This window comes from Pteronotus mesoamericanus, unplaced genomic scaffold (assembly GCF_021234165.1).
Source record: "Pteronotus mesoamericanus isolate MK-2021 breed Mesoamerican mustached bat unplaced genomic scaffold, CSHL_Meso_final contig_116, whole genome shotgun sequence".
Classification (NCBI taxonomy): domain Eukaryota; kingdom Metazoa; phylum Chordata; class Mammalia; order Chiroptera; family Mormoopidae; genus Pteronotus; species Pteronotus mesoamericanus.
In genome coordinates this window covers 2,910,865-2,932,581 of record NW_026555027.1, presented here as the reverse complement: position 1 = coordinate 2,932,581, position 21,717 = coordinate 2,910,865, and the positions used below count along the sequence as shown (strand labels likewise).

At 55.7% G+C, this 21,717-nt stretch overlaps 1 protein-coding gene across 1 annotated transcript in view; it reads right to left on the bottom strand.

Annotated features, from left to right (window-relative positions):
* Positions 1-3,232: 3,232 nt before the first annotated feature.
* Positions 3,233-21,717, bottom strand: part of MRPS6 (mitochondrial ribosomal protein S6) — a 58,147-nt gene continuing 39,662 nt past the window's right edge. The window contains exons 2-3 of the mRNA XM_054578116.1: positions 15,985-16,124; positions 3,233-3,791 (exon numbers count right to left, since the gene is read on the bottom strand). Coding sequence (XP_054434091.1) covers positions 3,602-3,791; positions 15,985-16,124 — 330 coding nt within the window. The 3' untranslated portion in view covers positions 3,233-3,601. The remainder of the gene's footprint in view (positions 3,792-15,984; positions 16,125-21,717) is intronic.

Genomic DNA, 21,717 nt, shown 5'->3' with positions numbered 1-21,717 from the left:
TCCGAGTCCAGTCCTGGGCTGGACGGGCTCCGACTCAGACTCGCCAAGGGCTCCCGGGACGTGTAAGTGGCTCCAGAAAGCGACGTCCAAGACACACCTAGCTTCCGGGGCCCTCCATCCCACTCTCCACCTCCCAGCCCCGCCTCGTGCAAAGAAGAAGGAAAAAAAAAAAAGGACTTTCCGGGAGCAGGGTGGCACCAGCACTCCAGGTAACAAGTCCGAGGAAGGGCCCTTTCCCGAGGCTGTGAGCAGGAAGGGAGTGCTCAGGGCCCCCGTCACTCTGGGGCCCGGCCCGCTCGCTGCTGCGGCCCCTCCGCCCCCGCCCCCCACTCCCCCGGTCTTCGCCTCCCAGAGCTGGCCCTGGCTGTCCTGTCACGGATCCGTCCCTCCGTCCCGTTGTCCCGCCCAGGGCCTCCAGGCGCCCGCGTGTGCTGTGCCTGCTGCCAACATCACAGCACAGCACTGGCCCCGGTGTCTGGTCTCAGCTCCGCCGCCACTCCCTGCCGGCGTCCTCTGTCCCTGCTCCGCAGCACGCCTGCGCCGGCAGCACGCGCCCTCCCCTGCCCCACCCCCCCCAGCTCGCTGCCCACGAGGACAGGACCGCCTTTTGCGCAGCTCTAACGTCCGTCAAAGGAGCGGGCCACAGAACGGCGCCTCTGAGCCTCTGGTGGCAGGTGTGCCGCCCAGACAGGCCTGCACCCGTGCCCCGCTCAGACACCGGCACCCTGGAGGGCTGAGGGTCCACGTGGGAGCAGCGCCTCAGGGGACGGGACAGTGGCTTCCTTTTGCAGCTTCCAAGGAGGGCACGGCCGTCCTACTCAGCGAGCCTCCTTCCCAGCACTCGCTGAAGCGGCCGCGGGCTCTGACCACGCCATGCCTGCCACGCCCAACGGCGGTGTCTTCTCAGCGACCGGCAGGCACAGGAGGGGAAGGTGCCAGCACCACACTCGGGCCCCGAGGACAAGCGTCACTCCCTGAGTGGTGATCATTCACCCCGGGGACGCGGGCGCCGTTTCACCAGGGAGGGCAAGGGCAAGCTCACGTTCTGGATGGAAGAGACCACGTGGTGTCTAGGTTCTTCCAGTTCAAGATCCCCACTGTCACTGGACCTCGTGGGGCCAGTGGCACCTCTGAGAGTCCATGCCTTACCCAAAAAACGGACGACAACACCCCCTCCCAGAGCTGCAGAAAGGGAGGGCCACAGAGGCAACACAAAACGTGCGTGGCACGGTGCTGGGCACATAGCGTGCATGGGACGAGCGCTGGGGCACGTGGGAGGGCCCCAGGGAGCCCCCGCGTGAAGCAGGCGCGCGCCGGCCTGCAGCAGGGCACCCTCCCGTGGGCCCTGCCCTTTCAGGAAATTCCTCATCAAACAGGAAGTCGCCTATTTCCCAGATAATCTCCACTTCATCCCTTTTACTTCCTGTCTGTTCTTAATGACCCTCTTTACCGAACTATTGCTCTTCAAAGACTCTTTTTAGCTTTTTGCCTCTGGAGGAAGTCGAAGCTAGAGACTGTCTGGACTCTTACGAATAAGCAAAGTGACCCATCTGATCTCCGGGCCCCCGAGCCCAGCAACAGCTGGGTCACCAAGGGAGGAAGCCCGGGGCCAAGAGCGGCCGGGCCCCTCTGGCTCTTGCGGCATCTGTCTCGCATGCCTCCCGAGCCCCCGTCTCAGCGCAGGGTTAGCCGGAGGGGAGGCCCCTCCTGCTTTCATGTGATCAGAACGGCCAAGTTAAAAGAGCCGGGGATGCCACCGTGGCTCCTCCCTAACACTGATACACAGAGGCTTTGTCACCTGGGCCACCGACAGACACCTGTGCAAGGGGCTGAAGGCAGAGGGGTAGGGAGGGTCATTTTCATCCAATTCACCATTCGGTGAAATGGAGAAGCTGCCAGAGCTGTTTCAGGAAAAAGCCTCACCTGTGGCCACTGCGCAAGCCATGCCCCTGGGAACGCGGCTTCCAGGGCCCAGCAGACACCACCGGTGGGCCTTTTTAAAGAATTGTTTCAAAACAGAGGGAGCAGTTACCGATTCTAAGACTGTGGTGTAAATTCAGGCTTACAGAACCGATTACCTGGAACTGACCAGGAATGAAAGCTCCGTTAGCTCCTGGGTCGGCCTTCTGGTGGGCGGAGGAAACACAGGTTTGCGGAACATGCAGCATGCCAGCTGCGTTCTCTTCCGTGACCGCCGGCGCGCTCCCAGCTTGCCTTGTTGACGAGGTGGTCAGCTGAACAGCCACGATGTTGGGCGCGGACTTCATTTCCTTCTTAAGGGCTTTGCTGAACAGAGCAGGCCCTGTCTCTGCCTGGGCACTGCTTCTGTCTTTGTGTGGGCTACACTCAAGTTGCCACACAAAATACACGACACCCAGGTAAACCTGAACTTCAAATAACGCATCATTTTTTTTTTTTTTTTTTTTGCTGTAATTATGTTTCATGCAACATTTGGAGCATGCTATGGGAAAAAATGATTTGTTGTTTATATGAAATTTAACTGGGCACCGGGCATTTCTATTGGCTAAATGTGGTGATTCTAACTAACTGCATCCATTTCAAGCACAGGCTAGTTTGTTCTTAGTCTCAAAACTCTTAACATCCCAAACCCAGCTTCTCCCCTGCCAAAACAATAACCCACCAAACAAAACCTCTTTATTTCTATGTGTTTTTTTAAAAACAGAGCTACACGTTTCAAATTTAAAAACATTTTTAAAGATATTTTTCTTCTTAGTTCCTCCTCAACTAAGCGCTCGGCATACCGCAGGCCCCGGTGCCGGTGAGCCCTCTGGCCCAGGCCCGCGCCGCCCCGGAGCGGCTGGCTCTGGCCTCGCGGGCCACCGCGGGGACCGGGGGGCCAGGGGGCCAGGTCCCAGGCGCTGCAGCCCACAGGGGCTGGCCCGGGCCGAGGGCCTGTGGGGGCGGCCGGCGCTTGCGTGCTGGAGCGTCGCGGCATGGAGCATTCATGTCCCTCTACAGCGAGCCACCACCACCATGGTGAAATGGGGAGTGGAGAGAAAAAGCTACCGACCTGAAGCGCGTCCAGCAGCTGAGAAGCAGCCTCGCCCCTCCCCCGGGTCTCGCTCGGAACTGGGGCGGCCCCCACGCTGCGGCCTCCTGGGCTGAGCCGGCAGCGCTCTGCGCTGGGGCAGGCGAGGACCAAACGCCTCCCCGGGTTTTAAAAATCGTGCTTATTGTTCTGATCCAAAGTCACTCGTACAACACACCAGGGTTTTATAATCTGAGTGGTGTTTTATTTCGCAAAGTTCCACAGTCTGAATGATTAGCTCATTATAATCCAAGAGGGTTTTATAAGTTTTGTTGTTTACAATGATGTTAGTGTTGTAGGGCAATGAGATCTCACTAACAAAAATATTACATTTAACGACATCGAGAACAATGTGCTGGCACCACACAGGTTACAAAGTGGCTCCAAGCAAGTCGTTCCCCAGCCCCCCTGCCCCGCCCCCTGGCAAAAGGGAGCAAGAGCTGAAAACACCTGGAAAACTCAGATGGCACCTTGTAACACGCGTTACTACAAAGGCCGGGCCTGTAGATGACTACCCCATGATTGAGCACAGGCCGACTCTGGGGGACCTTCTCACTTCCTCTTCCTTGTGGAATAGAGTTTTTCCTCCAGTGGGACTGGGACCATCCCTTCGCACTCCTTCACTTCCTGGGTCAGGGGGTGTTTTACAATGTTAGGTCTAATAACATCGATGTCTCGAGACAAGTGATCCATTATGCCTGCAACAGTTGTTGTTGGTGCATAAAAATCCACCAAGAAATACCTGCAATAAAATAAAAATGTGTGAATTCCTGCATTCTGACATACAGCACTTCCACTGTTTTGGTCAAAGCTTTCACTCCGCTCCTCCTGGATAAAGGTCTCGCCCACACAGGCTCCTCCGCCAGCTGCCCAACTAGACAAACGCAGCGCGGCTGCCCCTTGTCCCCCTCCGGGGTCCTCCCCATGACCCTGCTGTGGAAACCTGAATCCAAACGAGCTTACGGTAGCAAAAGCACCTTGCGACCTTACATGCGGTAGGGAACACTAGAAAGTAGGGTTCAATTATGGGCGCAAACAGAATTTGCTGCTCAACAAGACTGAACTTTTCAATAAACCATTAGCTGATGTTTTTGGGGAAACATCTATTAGGCAGTCTCCCAATTTTCCAAGTGATTCTCCAAATAATGATGCAGCTGAGAGACCGGTGAGATCGTCAGGTACACTCCACAGACAAGGACAAAAGTTGAGAGAGGCCTGGGGCTCACCTGCGACTGCCCTGCACATTCAAAGTCTGGCAAAGGGCCAAAAGAAAATGACTCCAGAAAGCACTTCCTTAAGCTAGGGAGGGAAACAAACACCCGGATTCAGGAAGCCCAGAGAATCCAAAGAAGAACCCGGAGAGACACACACCAGGACACGCTACATGTAATTAAAAAGTCAAAGCCTGGCGACAAAGAGGAAATAGTGGCGGCACCCAGGGGAGCCCCAGGAGGTCAGCAGACTTCCCAGCGGACGCTCTGCAGGCCAGGAGGGGTGGGCACGGGAGAGGCTAAGAGCTGAGACGGAGAAACTTCCAGCAGGGTGCCCCGCAGCAAAGCTGTCGGTCGGCATGAAGGAGAAAGAGAGTTTCCCAGGTAAGCAAAAGCAAATGAAGCTCTTCAGCACTAAACCAGCCTCACAAGAAAGAGACTTTAATCTGAAAGCTGAAAAGAAAGATTGTTAATTAGTAACAAGAAAACACTGAATAATAAATCTCACTGGAAAGGTGAATATATAGTAAAGGGAGTAGATTCATTACAGTTAGTAAGAAAGTTAAGGACAAAAGCAGTAAAAATTACGATTATGGTAATTATTAAGGGGTACAAAATAAAAGATGTAAAATACGACATTGAAAACATAAATGGCCCTGACAAGCGGCTCAGTGGGCTGGGTGTCGTCCTGCAAAGCGAAAAGTCGCCGGTCCAACTCCCAGTCAGGGCACCTGCCTGGGTTTTGGGTTCAGTCCCAGGTTGAGGGTGTACAAGAGGCAACCAATCAACGTTTCTCTCTCTCTCCCTCCCTTCCCCTCTCTCTAAAAATACACAACAGACAGCTAGTGGAGGTGGGGGGAGGTGAGGGGGTGGAGGGACTGAGCAAAAAGGAGAAGGACTCATGGACACGGACAACAGTGTGGTCACTGCTGGGGGGCATAAGGGGACTAAACGGACTGGAAAAAACTGAAGATTATATATTAAAAAATAAAAATAAAGTCTAAAAATAAAAAAACCCGAATGTTGTGAGGAGTAAAAATGCTGAGCTGTAGAATGGGATCAGACTTAAGTGGTTATCAACTTAAAGTAGTGTTACAGCTATGAGTTGTAACATGTAAGCCTCACTGTAACCACAAAGCAAAAAACCTATAGTAAATACACGAAGGAGAAAGAGAATATAAGTACGGCACTAAATAAAGTCATCAAACTACAAAGGCAGAGAGCAAGAGGAAGAGGAACAGGGACAAACTACAAAAACAGCCACTAAACAATTAACGAAATGACAGTAAGTACACACCTATCAGTGATTACTTTAAATGTAAATGGACTAAGTTTGTCCATCACAGATATAATTGAAGAGATTAAACACACACACACACTTGATCACACTTTGAAATTAAATATGAAACACTCAGGGATAAATCCGACAAAAGATGTGCGAGACCTGCCCCCTAACGGCTGCCACCTGCCACTGAAAGACACTAGGAACATGCGTCGACAGAGAGGGGTACCTGGTCCACAGGTAGGAAAGTTCAAATCTATTTAGATGTCAATTCTTCCAAATTGATCTACAGACTGAAAAAAATCACAACCGAAAGTATGGCAGACTTTTTTGTTAGAAATTGACAAACTGATTCTAGAGTTCATACGAAAAAGGACCTACAACAGCGAAACTAATAAAGAACGTAGTTGAAAAACTAGCGCCATTTGATTTCAAGACTCACTGTGAAGCTCTGTTAACCAAGGCAGCGTGGTGCTTGTCTACAGATACACAAGAAGCAACAGAGCAGAACCCCGCGTCCACTGATAGGCTCAAACAGACGTGCGTTGTACAAGGGGTTTTAGACAAAGGTGGGAAGGCAGCGCAGAGGAGAACGGTGATCCATTCAGTAGACGGTACATGGCAATTCGATGTCCACACACAAAAAATAAACTTTGATCCAAACTTACACCACACATAAAAGTTAACTCAAAATGGAACACACATGTAAACATAAAACACAAGGCGGTAAAATCAGCAGAAACACAAGCAACACCCATTGTCACCTTGGTTTAAGTAGATTCCTTAGACACAACCCATAAAAGAAAGAAACATGGTAAGTTAGACATCACCAAAATTAAAAGCTGCTCTCTGAAGGATACTATTAAGATAATAAAAAGATAAGCCGTGGACTGGGATCTGTAAATTGCACATCTGATCAAAGTCTTGTTCCTAGAATATAAAAGAACTTAAATCTTTTTAAATAGGTGTGAAACTTGAACAAGCATTCCACTCAAGGTACACAAGTGGTGAAGCAGCACAAGAAAAGATGCTTCATACCATTAATCGTGAAAGAAACGCAAGCTAAACCACCAAGAGTCACCTGCTGGAGCAGCCAACGCTAAGATGGACTGCAGGTGCGCAGCGAGGACGAGAGGGCTGGCACGCGCGCGCACTGTTAGTGGGAGCGCACGCTGAGACAGCCACTTAGAAAAACAGCTCAGCGTTTTCTTAAAAAGCCACACATACCGCTGCCATATGATTGAACCCTTCCACGCCTGGGTGTTTAGCCACGAGACTCAAAGCCCGTGCCCATGAAACAACTTGTCTGTGCACATTCACAGCGGCTTCACTGCTAATTACCCCAAAGTGGAAGCAGCATCACACCCATCAAAACAGAAACTGGCACATCCACAAAGGGCACACCACTCAGGAATAAAAAAACCGCTGATAAACACTCCTGATAAATCTCATAATATTTTACTGGGTGAGAGAGATGAGGGTCGAAGATCAGCCAGGAGAGCTTCGGGAGAACGCAACCCCCTCCAGGGAAGGAGAGCAGACGGGAGGCCGCCGGAGGCTGGGGCCGAGCGGGCAAGCGGACGGAGAATCGCAAGAGGCAGGAGAAAACTTCGAGGGCGGCCCATTTTTAATTATCTTGGCTGAGCAAGTTCACGTGTACATGTATGTCCGACCTCGTGGAACTGCACAAGTGCGGTATGTTTCCACGGTGACTAAAAAGCGGCGTGGAAGAAGTGGGATGGGCAGGACGTGGTGAAGGACTCGAGGGGGCACGGCGGAGACGCGGTGGGGACAACGTGGTGACAGGGAGCCCCCACAGCTGCTGACGACACCAGGGTCCTCGAGACATGCGCCCAGGAGGCGTGCCCACCTCCGCCATCTGGCCAGTTCCTGCAGCGGCGACTTCCTGCTGGCCCACCGCAGAGACCGTATCCGAGATGATTCTGGAAATCAGACGCCGGCCCGTCCACTCTCCGGGGTTAACCCCGCCCACTCACTCCCCGCTCCGCACGGCAGGCACAAGGGCTGCGATCGCCCACCTTTAAACACATGCTCAGCGCCGACTTACAGACACGTGCCTGGAGTCTGGCTCTGAGGTAGGGCCTCAACAGAGAGCGTGACCGACCCTAACTGACCTTGCCCCTGCCAACCCCCAGCCCTCCGCCTGCTCCTCCAACCCCCAAGTTGCCAGGGCTGCCTGGCGCTGTGAGCAGGGAGCTTTGTCACTCAGCAGGGCCCAGCACCTCTCCCCCGACTCGATCCTTGTGCTCTTTCCCTCTGTTTCATCGAAACGTCCTCCCCACTGCCAGGGACAGGCCACAGCCTCCTCTCCCATCTGCCACCATTCCCACCAGCCTAGCGCTCCGGCAGGCGGTCTTTCTTCAAGCACACACGCATCCTCTCCGAGCACCTTCCTCTTCCCGCGCCTGCCGCCTGCTCTCCCTGAAGAGCCATCCCCCATCGCATGGCGACAGGCAAAGCTGCGTGCTGACGGTCTGCTGTGGCGTGCCAGGGACGCGCCACACGTGACACAGGGCGCCACGGCGGGAAGTGCTCGGCAAGGGCGTGGCGTGCTCTGGGCAGTCCGGGACCCAGGCTGCCACCCCGGCGGCCCGGAGTGCTCCCAGAGCCCATCCCCCGGCGCTCCGCCCACCTGTCCTCACCGCCCAGCACCCAGGCTCTGGACGCCGCCCGCAGGCTTCGGCAGGCGCTGCCCCGCTCCATTTCCTGCCCAGCTGCCCCGCAGAGGCAGCTTCTGTAGGCGTGTCGGAGTATAAACATGTTTCTAAGAGGAAGTGTGTTTACAGTTGCCGACAACCAGCTCAACAGCCCACAAACTGAGTCCCAGTCTTCCTGAGCAGCAGTCTCCATACACTGGCGCACACCGAACGATTCTAAGAAATGCACCCAAAGCCTTGGGAAGCCATTCTATGGTAAGGACAGAAAGGACACCCAAGCATGGAAACCAGAAGCCGGAGATATCAGAAGCCTCTTATTTAAGAAACTAGAAAGCAATGTCCTACGCAGGGCTTTCTAGCGCTCAGAGTGCCTTTGCGTCTCTCGAACAGCCCGATGCAGAACTGACCGGGAAGCGAAAGCCGACCTGAGTGGCGTCTGGCGTGGGTCCCTCTCCCAGCAACGCCCGGGACTCCAGCAGCTCTCGACCACGGTCCTCCAGCTCTGGGCCTCTGCTGGGGTGTGTGAGGGCTCAGCCCTCAGCAACTGAGGGGCCGCAGCCAGGGTTCCAGCAGAGCGGGTCTTCTGACTCCCGGACACAAGAGGCTGCAGAGCGCGGTGGGACCAGAGGGTGAGAGTCACGGGGTCTGCGCCCTGAAGGCGATGCCGCCCACCTGGCACGCTGCGCAGGAGGGGACTGACGGTCCCCAGGTGGCAGCACGAGGGGCTGGCCCCAGACCCCGCAGGTCCCCGCTGTCAGCCACGTCTCTCGCTGCCTAGCAGCCAGCCCTACGAGGTCTCTCAAGGGTAAAGAGAAGTCCTAGAAGAAGGCCTGGAGACCCCCAGCGCGGCTTCTGGAAGCTCCTGATATGACCGCAAGCCCTGAGGCCTTTTCATCTGTGAACCTCCGCTGCCTCCCCCAACAGCCAGGACACTCTTCTGGCAACCAGGTCCAAGCAGAGCGCAGCCCAGACACAAACGAGCTTGTGCCACACCACAGCCGGGCAGTCCCTTCACGATGACCACCTGCTGGCCTCTGCCCAGGCTCACGTGGGCACAGACGGCTCCCACTGCCACGTCCTTATCACACCACAGGATTCCCACAGAAAGGACACCCCACCGGACAGAGGGGAGGAGTGGTTCAGAGACGGCAGGTCCCCTGCAATCACACTCCCCACTGACAGCTGAGCTGCTTACCTCCCCCTCCCTCCCGGGGAACCAGGCCATCTCTCCCCCACCAGAGAAGCAAGCAGAGCCCGACACAAACCTGCCTGCCCTGGCAGGCCAAGCACGAGGTCAGGGGTCCAGGCAGCTTCCCCACACCGGACGTCCACCACCCTCCCTGGCTGCAGCCAGTGTCTGCACTTTGTTCTCGCCTGTTCACCTTGGGTGAACTGAGCTGGTCAGTTAGCACCCACTGTGGGTAAACCTCAGCTGGAGGCCAAGCTGATGGAGGCATGTGTGGCCTTGACCTCCAGGCACTGCCCGGCAGCTGGGGGAGGAATCCCAGGGTGCTGTGCACAGAGAAACCTGGGCTCCACTCCCTGCCAGCTCCCCCACTCCTACAGCAAGCTGGAAGTGACATGGTGGTCACAAACGGCCAGCTCCCAGCTGCTGGGCTTTTCTAATGACCAGTGGCCTGGGAAATGACCATGAGACTTCTACAGACATGCAGGCACCGAGCGCAGCCCTGCATTCTGTTTTCACACATGGAGATGGGGGGCCAGGTGACAGTCCTTTGCCGCTGCAGGCCAGCAGCTTCTGATACCTGCAGGGTCCTCCCCCGCGACAGCACAGAGCCCCAGACGACCCGTGGGGATGGGAGTCAGGCGGACCAAGTGACCTTGAGGCTCCCGGCACTCCGCCCTCCAGTGGCTGAGGCTGCCACGGAGGAACCATTCTGAAAGTCGGATGAGCTGCTGTTCGTGGGGCAAAGGGGCTTAGTGCTTCAGGGGGCACCTGAGTGCCCTCTGCCCCGCCCCCTTCCTGGCCCTAAGAAAGGGGAGGGGCAAGAGGATTCAACAACTGCATGAAACACCAAGGTTGGCTTCATCCCCTCGCCACGCTCAGGAGAACCAAAACGCGAGACCCAAAGGCATACCCACACGGACTCTCATCGCCATCCCCACAACGGGGGTCCTCATTCGGGGAAAGAGTTCAGAATTAGGAGAGTGAATGCGACCGCCCCTGCACGCCCCAGAGCTGGTGTCCCAGTGAGAAACAAAATAATGAATTCTCCAAATAGCCGGTTTTCCAGTCTCCGCTTTTACATCAATCAACGATGAGTGAATAAATGGACAGGTCATTCTGGAAAAACCCAGCTCAGCCGTCTCACATCGGCCTGCATTCCACACTCCCAGGCCTGCCCACTGCGTGCTCCGCGGCGCCGGCAGCCAGGCCGATACAGGGTTCCCGTCGCCTTCAAAAGCACAAGCCTGGTGGTGCGCACGCGCAAAGGTGGTCTCCGCGCATGCGGCCCTAGGTAGGCAACCCCTCCACCGACAAGGCGGAGTCAGCTTCACAGCCAAGCACCTCTCTGTTCTGTAGAAAAGCACTTAACTCTTAGGCAGCACCAAGTCTGCAGAAGCGGAGGTGAGGAGACGACCGAAACCCGGGAAAGGGAGAAAGGCCAGAAAGGTTCAGTACGGGAAGCCTGTGTCACCGCAGACTCCCATGCTCCAAAGCTGGAGAACAGCCCGTTACGTCACAGGCAGCACGTGCCTACGTGGTCTTCAAAACGAGCACTTCACCCCCATTCTCGTTTCTCAGACACACTGCAAACCCTGCACGTCGGTGGCCGAAGCCACGCAGCAACCGGGAGATGCAGGGACGGCCTCCCCAGGCCAGCTGAACCCTCACTGGGAACACCCCACCCCCAGCGGCGGTTTCACGAGGGAGCCCCGGCTCTGTTCTGCCCCCCTTCACTGGGGTCCCGCCCCTCAGACCCCTTCGTCAAAGACAAGCTACGCAGACCGCCCTGGACAGCCAGCCCCCAGCCACTGAGAGAGGCAGCATGTCTTCCTGCAAAACTCCTAAATTTTGGTTTTCTATTTCATTTGTCTTAACCCTGTAGTCGTTAAGTTTCCCAGAGAAAGTGCTAGCCTGAATTTGAGTTACATTCTTTGTCTCTGTCTCAGTCACACACACTCACAGCCTCCCCTTCCCCCAGCAGACAAGTGGAAATTTCCACTGACAAGCGCTCAGTGCTCAGTGGGTGGGGTGGGGGAGGGGAGGGGAACGGAGGGGAGGGGAGGGGAGGGACTGAAGCCAAACCGTCTGGGAGCCTTTTGAGCACAGCAAACGGATCCATGTGGATGCCAGTTCCTAGACTGTGTCTGCTAACCCTGGCTGGATGCGGGCTCCGCGGAGGCCGTGGGTGACTCCCCCAACACCGGGGCCCTCCGTGTGGAAGAGCCCCGCTTCCTATTACATCTGTTGGGACTCACACATTTGAAAAGCCACTAAACCTGCTGCAGAATCCTTACAAACCTCGGGGCGCCGCCACCACTGACACCTCCCAGGCCGCGGCAGTGCCCCCGAAGGCCCGTCGTGCGGCCCTGCTCGCAGGAGCCAGGTGCAGCCGCCGGCCGGGTCGCCATGCTGGCAGGCGCGCGCTTGCCAGGGGGAAGCGCAGAGCAGCGCCAGCCGCCCCCGGAACGCGTGCCAGCTCTCTTGGAGTACAATGCAGACACATTTGGGGAGCGAGTCAGTAAAATTCCACCGATGCACCACAGACCCTGTTATTTTTACCCTTCTGCATAACTGTAAATAGAAGGGCATCTTAAATATAGGCCAGCAGGTCTTCGCTATTCACACCTATTCACATTTTAAAGCAGAGGAGACAGAGGGACAAACAGGCAAGAAATCCTGGCCCTCGGAAGGCAGCCCTGTGTCACTGCACTCGAATCAGACCTGGGAGAACAGAGCAGACCTGGGCGTCCTTTCGCACACAAACGCAGGCCCGGTACCGAGCTGCAAACCGCGGTCTCTCCAGTCCCCTCCTCTGCACCAGAAACCAGCGCCTCCGTGCAGCCTCACCTCATGGAAAGAGAGCCCCAGGCCAGCACATGCTGCCCGGGCCAGACGCTGAGGGGCTTCTGGACAGGTGACAGCACCTAGGGTCCCAGTGGGGTCTGCATGAGCATCCGCCCCTGCACCTGCAACGCTGTCCCCTTACACTCCGAGGGGGTGCGGCGAGAACGCGTCGCCCCACCTCACCCCTCCTGCAGACCAGGGACGGTGTCCAAGGGAGCACGGGGAGGAACAAAGGAGAGAAAACCCAGGGGTCCCCCAAGAGGCCAAAGCAAATGCAGAGCCGAAAAGGAACCCCAGTCCTTCTGAGAGCCCGCGGCGCCCAGTCCTGCTCCAGGAGGCAGCCGGCAGAGGCCCCCACCAGAAAGCTGGCTGGGGAGACCCAGGCGTCCCCAGCACCCAGCCCAGCCCGAATGGTGGCAGGGAATCTGGTCAACTCCTCCTGCTCCTAAAGTCACATACCTGGGGACAGGTGGCATGGCAAGTGGTTGTCCTGGGAAGTCGTCCTGATCAGCGACAGCTGTCTTAGACACACCCCTGCCCCCGATAAAGGCGCCCTGACCCAGGCTCTGCTCTGCTGCTGGGTGGACGGTGGAGCAGCATTTTTTTAAAAATCCTCACCCAAGGATATATTTACTCATTTTGGGGGGCGGGGGCAGGGAGGGGATGGACAGAGAGAGAGAAACATCGATCAGTTGCCTCCCATATGTGCCCTGATCAGGGACTGAACCTGCAACTTAGGTGTGTGCCCTGACTGGGAATTGAACTCGCCACCTTACGCTCCAACCAACTGAACCACCTGGCCAGGGCAGCACTTTCAAAATCAAGTTTTAAAATGGTGCTTAGTCGTACATAGGCACCTTGTCCAATTCTAACACCCCCAGAGACTTGGCTGAGTAAGCCTCTGTGGATCCACCTGAGAACTTGACCATCAAGTTGTTCCAATGAGAAAATAGGTTCCCAGGTATAAACAACAAACTTACAGACAGATGTCTCCAATGTCATCTGCTCCTAAAGTGGGGACAGACCAAATGAGTATCTGGATTTATCGACTGCATTTTTTTTTTTTTTGCATAAGCTGCACACGCAGACGTGATGCGACACCGACACTAGGTGCGACCGTCAGCGCGCCACCCCTCTTCTTCCTCAGGACACCCTGAGGCAGATCTCTCCTACCCAGGCACTTCCCTGCCGGCTTGGCTCTTTCAGGCCGCCCTGGCGCCTGTGGAGCAGAGGCGGGGGTCTGGGGAAAGGCGGAGAGGGACACAGGCATTTGCCGGGGGAGCGGCAGGGACAGTCATCCAACAGGATGGGACGTGACGGCAGCAGGCACACGTGGGCTTTGGCGGGGCCAGGTGACCCCTGCTGTGCTAGGCCCCACCCTTTTTAAAAATGTTTATTTATTGATTTTACTGACAAAGGAGGGAGGGAAGAAGGGAGGGACAGAGACATCGATTTGTTGTTCCACTTATTGATGCACTCACTGGTTGATTCTTGTATGCACCCTGACCAGGGATCGAACCCACAACCTTGGCGCATCGGGGCGACATTCGAACTGCCTGAGCTCCCGGCCGGGCCTGCTGGGCCTGGGCCGCTGCCCTCACAGCCCTGGCTGGTGCCCACGCTGGCCGCACGCAGGCAAGTCCCTGCCTCGACTGAGAACTCCTTGAGACCCGCCACCGCACCGACCGCAAGAGCCGCCGGAGGCCGAGGGATGGCGCGAGGCCGCGCCGCTGCCGCCAGCGGAAACGCGAGGAGCTCGTCGCAGCGGCAGCACCCCCTGGCCCCGCGAGCTCCCGCGAGGGCACTGAGGCGCACTCACGAGCCTGCTGAAAACGGGCCCCGCCTCCCCAGCCTCAGGACTCCAACCAGGGCCCCGGCAGGGAGACGGGCGGCAGCTCTCGGGGGGGCTGCGGGCAACGGCGACCGCCGCCTCTGCGGGGACTCCCTGGGGGCTCGGGCTCTGCGGGCACGCCCGCGCCTCCCTGCTCACACAGACGCCGCCTTTTGGTGGAGCTTATCTGTACCACTAGCGTTTCGGGGACCACACTTTGGAAAACATTACCTTACACACCAAATAAACAGCGGACAATAGCCAGAAAAACAAGCTTAAAACAGGAACCTCCCTGGCAAGGACTGGGCACCACCCCGCTGTGTCTACATATAATACACACACGTGACACACTTCAAAAATGCTGCTTCTGCTTTGCTGGGGAGTCTGAAAGAACGAACAAACCGAAATACATCCTTAAATATAAAGGAGCTGAGTGGCGGCAGCACAGAGCTTACGGGACGCACGCACCTGGTCAGGACCCAGGGGCGTTGCCTCAGGTCTGGCCCAGTTCCAGGTAATTTTCCAGAATCTGAATTTGTTCCGCCCGAAGAAGAGCACCGGCACCACCCAACCCGAGCCCCACACGTCCCAGGGGCCCGAACACGGAACGCCGGCACCGAGGCTCTGGGCGTGGGGTCCCGAGCGCCCGCCCTCCGCGCAGGCAGGGGCTCTCCCGCCGCAGCCCTGAGCGCATGCGCGGCCAGCAGCTGACATTCGCCCCCCACCCCGTCCCCGCCTCTGCCCTCCGTCAGGGACCCCGGCCAACTGCTCCTGGCCAAATGTACGTGCTCCTCTTTAAACTGAAAGGCAAAAAGATTCAGAGCCTTGCTGTTCAAACCAAACCCCTTTGTGGTTAAGTATTTTTTTGTTTAAATGTTATACACACAAGCTCCATCCCTGTGACTGTGACTGTGACTGTGGAGGAGAAATAGCCACTGCGCGTTTCCTGTTGCCTAGCAACGGCGGAGGCCCTCTCCTCAGAGGTGCTCGCAAGGAGCGGAACGCTGGCCAGGAACCAGGCGAGGCCATCGCAGGGGAGACGCGCCCCGCGGGCCCGTCTCGCTGTGCGCCTGCGCCTGGACCTGTCACGTGACTGCAGCCACAGGAGGCCACAGGCGCCGCGTGACCACGCGCAGCACCCCGACGCGTCCGCGGAGGACATCTGCAGCGAGTATCCCCTGCGATCCCTCCACGCCGCGGGCGGGAGAACCCCCAGCGGAGGCCGCCGGCGCCAGAGAGGCTGCGCAGCGCCCTCCCCCGGCGGCTGTCCGCTGCTGCAGCGACGGCCTCCCGCCCCGCCGCTCCGACTCCCGGGAAACGACGGAGGGGTGCTTCTCCCCCACCCCAGACGCCACCAGGGCTTCGAGAAGCTTCGTGCCGCCTCAACAGACTGGTCGCAGAGAATGTGTACAAACGATCGTTTGAGGAAGCTGCCATATACTATGCCAGAAAAAATTCCATTGCAAGAAATTGTGATTATTGGTTGAGTCGATAAAGGTAGGTTCGGCTCTCGTTATGCATTTTGCTTGTTACCTGCAACCTACGGATTTACAAACAATTCACTATGTGAACAACACAGGGCTCACCGAGGCCGTTTCAAGGCCAAAATTAAAGACATTCAGAGGAAAACATGCCTAGGTTGACAAGAAAAAGTTCCCCGCAGTCGAAAGCCTCTCCCCCTGCTGCCCTGGCATGGCCCATGTCCCCGTTGGTCCCCGTTTCTCGGGGCCGGCCCCCCGCCTCCGCCTCTGCAGCCCCACCGTCGCCTGGCTGGGCGCCTGGCGCTGCCCGCCCGGCGGGGCTCTGCCGTGACGCTGTGCCAACTCCTAAGGCAGATTCGCGAAGCAGCGTTGCCCACGGAGCTGGGCGAGGGGACCCTCGGCGCCGCGGGGAGGCTTACCCGCCTCTGCTGTGCCGCTGGCTGTGGGCGGAGACCCTGTACGGCAGCGCACGCTCGCCCAGGCTTTCCAGGTTCCTCACGATCGCCCCTCTGTCCATCAGGGCTTCGATCGTCCGTTTCAAGGCAGCGGCAGTCTCCGGCTGGTTTGTTTTGTTGTATTTATAAAGGGAAAAAAAAAACACATCCGAATCAATGTAAGAACTAGAACAGTTAAGTCTGGTCAGTCCTAATCACAACAGCTCTACTGTTAGAAATCTTTGGGTAAAAGCAACAGAAACTGTTTTTGGCTGTCTTACTTTTTTTAAAAAAAAGGAGAGAGAGGGAGAGAGTGGGGTCGGGAGAGACAGAGAGAGAGAGAGACTGACATTCATGGTGAAGGCGTGCGACAGCTCCCAGGTGCGAAGGAAAACTGAAGAACCAGGCCGCGGAGAGTCTGGGACCCAGGGCCTGGGAGGGCGGCTCCTCCAGGGCACCTCGGCCGGGACAGGTCCGTGCCAACCGCTGTCAGTCCTTGCAGCCCATGGCTCAGAACGCAGACTCCGGGGCAAGAGCTTCCTCTTGGCAGGACACCGGCCATCCCCCAGGACCACAGCCAGTGGGAAAGCAGTCCCCTCCCGAGAAAAGTCGGGAGACTGAAGCCACAAGGGGGAAAGGACAAGATGAGCCAGTCTCTGCCTTCGTGGAGCTTACAGTCTAACGAAGGGGTTAACACAGAAACCCACGGAAGAAGGTCGGAGGGCAGAGCACAGAGGCGACATTGGGACCGGAGGGTCCCGGAAGGCGAAGGCACACTCGGCTGGGAGGGGGCGTCACCCGTGAAGGCCTGCTTGAGTGAAGCCCTGAGAAACGACCAAGGGAGATGCAAAGAGCAAAGGCCGGGCCCCGAGAAAAGGAGCCAAGGCATGAACGCGGAAATGGTCAGGAGTCCCGCTGGGCGGGGGTCAGGATGAGGGAGGGCTGAGAAGGAAGATTACAGGTTGGGTACAGGTACATAAATAATAAATGCCCGTTATAAGAAAATTCAAACAAGAGCAAATCCCATCATCCAAAGATAAAAGACTTTAAATGTTCTGTTAAGTTTCTTGTCAGACAGCTCTTTGCACACGTACACATGGAAAAATGTCGGAAGGCGCTTTAGAAGGGTGAGCCCCGACGACGAGGGAGGCGCAGCGGCTGAGAGAATGGCGCTGCTCACAGCCAGGCCCGCGGAAGCTCGCGAGGGACCAGGAAGTGTGCCCTTGGTTTGAGACGCACCAGCAGGATGGGCCTCACGGAGCACCCAGTGGCCACCTGCAGGGAAAGGCTCTCTGAAGCCCCCAAGCGGGAGGGCACCAAGGAGGGCGCAGTGGGGGAGGAAGGGTCAGCAGCAGAGCCCGAGGTGGGGGGGGAGGGCGTGCATGCGTGGGGGCTGCCAGGAGGACTGGGAGCCAGAGACACAATAGAAAAGGCACAGGAATCCCCGGGAAGCCAGGCCGGCGTCGCCACAGAAGCGAGGTGGCAGCCCCGGCAGGACAGGCAGAGGGTGGTGAGGAAGGAAAGGCCGCGTTGGGGCGTCTGCACGGCCACTCAGCAAGACGGCCTGCAAGGCCGGGTGCGGGTCCCCACAGCAGACACAGCGACGGAGGGCAAGTGCCGGAACTGGAGGGGTAAGTACGTTTGGGCGAAGTGTTTCAGGAAAGAGCAAACATGAGGAAGGTCGCTGTTAAAGGGGAACAACCAGTCAAGAGGATAAAACGTTAAGGTGTGAGAGCGAGGACTACAACAGTGGCAGCTGTGACTCACTGTGTGGCTGCAACACGCCCAAACTGGTCCCAGGTTTTATTGTTACATGTGTCACCCTGACAGAAAAACGAAGGCTTACAGACTTGGAACCAGGGCCTCTGCGAGACGCCAGGACTGAGGCAAGAGCCCTGCGGCTGACGCGCAGAAAGGCCTGGCGCGAGGGGAGGGACGCCACAGGACACCTTGGCAAGGAAGGGACGCCCCTCCTCAAGGACAGAAGGGAAGGGACGCAAGCAGAGAGACCCTGCCGTGCAGGAGCGAACGCAGGAAAACGCTGCCTTCCCACGGCTCATTTTGGATCAGATGAAAACTGCAGAACCAGTTTAAGTGTGTGTCCCACTAAGCAAAGGAAGTCTACTCTTCCTGTAAATTTTCTTTCTCGTGAGCATTACTAAAATGTTGTGAATGCACTAAGTATTAGTTTAAGGGTTAGAAATAAAATGTTTACTTTCATTTCATATGGTAGCCCACTAAGGGTTTAAAAAATGCCTACTGAAAATAGTTTACATATTTAGCCAACCTATGATAAAACAAATTCCCTAAAACCAATAAAAATAGGGGCTGAAGTCCCTCCACATGAACACGGGCTGGGTCTAAGTCTGCCTACAGCAACCACTCCTGTGACTGCGCGCATCTTCACGCAGAGCGACTCCCCTCGTACCTCCTGGGCTCCCAGGCCTGTCCCCGCTCCGCAGGAGCCTCGTCACCAGCAGCAGGGTGGCATTTCATGTCACTAAACAAGCCCTTTCTTTACCTGGCATCACATCAATTAACGTAAGGAGGGTGAGCAGTCTATGCAAATAATGGTAAGGTTTTTGTTTTCTTTTTTAAACTTTGATTACTACGAGTCTTCTGATCAGCCACCTGAATCACACACTTCAAATTTAGTTTGCCCATTAAAAAAGGAATATATCTCAATACCTCTCGTCTTGTTCAAATTCCAACTCAAGCGGTTGTAGTATGAAATACGGAGACTCTCTTTTGAAGAGCTTGTGAAATGAACAATTTTCTTCTGCCCAAAAAAGGGGAGAGCTACCTAGTAAGAATGTAACTTGGGAAAATATCAAAGCACACGTTGTTTGACTTTGGTATGTCAGGCTCAAACTGCAGACTGCTTGAATAGACACATTCATTTCACTGTGATTTCAAATTACCCAAAAGTTTGAAAAGGAAAGATGAAGGAGGAATAAAAACGTGTCCTGTTTATTAGGGAGCCCGCTTGTCCCAGGCAACTGACCTTGTCACCGTGAATCACACCGGGACCTGTGGCCAAGTCTGGCTCACCAGCTGTTTGTGCAAATAAAGATTTATACGAACACGGGTGGCTCAGGCAGGGACACAATGTCCACGACACTGTCCTGCCAAAGGCAGAACTGCGAGCACAGGAGGACCACGCAGCCAGCAAGGCCGCCTTCCTTACTGCCCGGACCTTCCGCTCTGCTCTGCAGTGGGCTGGGCGGAGCTGGCAGGGCCTCTGTCCACTTGTTCTCAATCTACCCAGTGAACCACGAGCCTGGGCCACTGAGCCATGGACAGGACTTCCCCATGGGGGGGGGGGGTTTGGGATGACACACAGGGCCCCCAGCTCACGCACGCCAGCAGAACGTCCCAGTCACCACAAGGACTTGACAAACTCACCTGCCCGTCGTCACCAAGCCATAACCTAGTCAGCCTGGGGGGCTGACTTCAACTTCCCTTGTCTGGTGCCAACTACGGGTCTATGAACACAACATTTTTAGGCTTCAAAAAAAAGTTGTGCTCTCTCCAGCACAGTGCCCAACATAAAACCCACGGGCTACAACCAGCAAGTGATCTCATGGCCCTGAGCCTTACTTGGCGAAGGCGTTTCAGCCCGGCTCTCCCAACGGGCTCCTTGCACCCGCCCGAAGGCGGCCCCGCCCTGTGCCCGCAGCCAGGGGAGGGGTGCGGGCCGGGCGCTGACAGCGCCCCCTGCGGGAGAGCACAGTCAGAGGGCTGCGGCCGGGGCACGAGGGAAACTGGAGTCCAGCCCAGCTCACTCCTGATGGGCCAGTTACACGGACCTGAATAAAGCGTCACAATCTGCCAACGGTTAGATTCATGCCTCTGTTTCCTCATGTGCTGGTGGTTTCCAATGAGTTTCTGGTCTCGACAAGTTCCCCAGGAACAACACCCACATCGCCAACCCCAGAGCACAGTGGGATGTGCACCCTACCGAGCCCCTCTTGCTGATGCCCTTCCTGCCTCTGCCCTGCGTGTCCCCGTGTACCTCTCACTACCAGCGTGCAGGCTCCAGAGAACCAAGGACTGTCTCGGCCTCGGGCGCGACCACACTCCCACAGCCCGAGACGGCCCTTGTCGTGGGCAGCACCGGGAACAGCAGTGCCTCCCTACGAGGATCTCTTGCCTCCTTATTCCCGTTTTTTCTGCAAGAACCCTAAGTTTCCAAGTATCTCTGATACCGTTTGAAGCCACTTCTATATACTCTACCCGGGCAGCGACTGTAATGCCGAAGCTAGATTACAATACTAGTATTTTACTCTTTACTTCGTGTAGTGCCAAAATGCTGTTAATACTACTATTGTGGTTAAAAAGAACCCAGAATTCATCTAAAAGTGAAACTAAGTATTTCATCTACTTCAAAAATATCAAGTTCAAATATAAATGTTAAGTTTACATTGTTCTATTTTCTGATAAAGCACTATCCAAAAATATTACACAAATAACACTTCAAAGAAAATTCACCCTAGACAAAATTAAAACGAGTTTTTGGTATTCTTAGTTACTAAAACTACTGGTATTCAGTCTACAAAAGAGGACATGGGGAAAACCCAGAGGCCAACTCAGACCGTCCGCAGGGTTAATGTGCAGAAACACGTATTTCTTCACTGGAGCCCAGGGGTGAAAGGGAAGCGCCCAGCACTGCCGCGGCACGGGCCGAGGCTGGCTGCTGCGAGCACCGCAGGGCGCCTGCAGACTCGGGGCGTCCGGGCCGAGATGAAACTCCAGGACTGTCCGGCTCCGCCCATCATCCTGAGGTCACTGAAATGAAGCTGGCTTTTAGGGACACCACGAAGTACACGGTGGTGAGGAAGCCGTCGAGGACAAGCTGGGTTTATACTGAGGCCACAACTGTTTCACTCAAGGTTACTTTTGTGATGGTCCCTAGAGGCCCCCGGGAAGCCCCAGCTCCCCAGATCACATTCTGAAAACTGCAGTTCTAGTGCTTCTAATGGGCAAAGTTTCTATAATAAAGGCAAGAGCAAAGAGATGGGAAAAATAAAAGAACATCTATCTCCACTTGCCCCCAAATAAAATCCTCATTCAGCAAAGTTACTTAAGCTAAGGACTCATGGAAGTCCCAGAAACACCACCACCGGTCAATGACCAATGTCTAATCTAATTAAACATATTTTCATCCCAGAAGAGAAGACTGTCAACAAAATTATCTTGTAAATTAGACTCTGGCAGAAACAGTTCTGAGCCAGTGGCTCTTGGGTGCACCTCACAGTCCACCAGGAACCAAAACCACACCGAACCCACTTTCACCGGCTCGCAGCGACGACCTGCACCTCACCCTCCTCCCTTTACGAGGAGCTGCATGTCGGCTCCCAGGATCAAGCGGGATCTAGGGAAGGCAGAGCCAGGTCAGAAAACTGTGAAAATGGAAATGACTTTCCAATTCTCTGTAAATCTCTTTTTTAAAGATTTTATTGATTTGAGAGAGAAGGGAAAGAAAGGAGAAAGAGAGAAACATTGATTAGTTGCCTCTTGCAAACGCCCAGGCAGAGACCTGGCTGGCACCCCAGGCCTGTGCCCTGGTCAGGAATCGAACCAGCGACCTTTCGGTTTGTACGATGACACCCTACCCACTGAGCCACACCAGTCGGGGCCATTCTCTGTAAATCTTAATTCCAATGTTTACTTCCTTAAGAAATTTCCAGAATGTCCCTGGAAATGCTACCTGGGGAC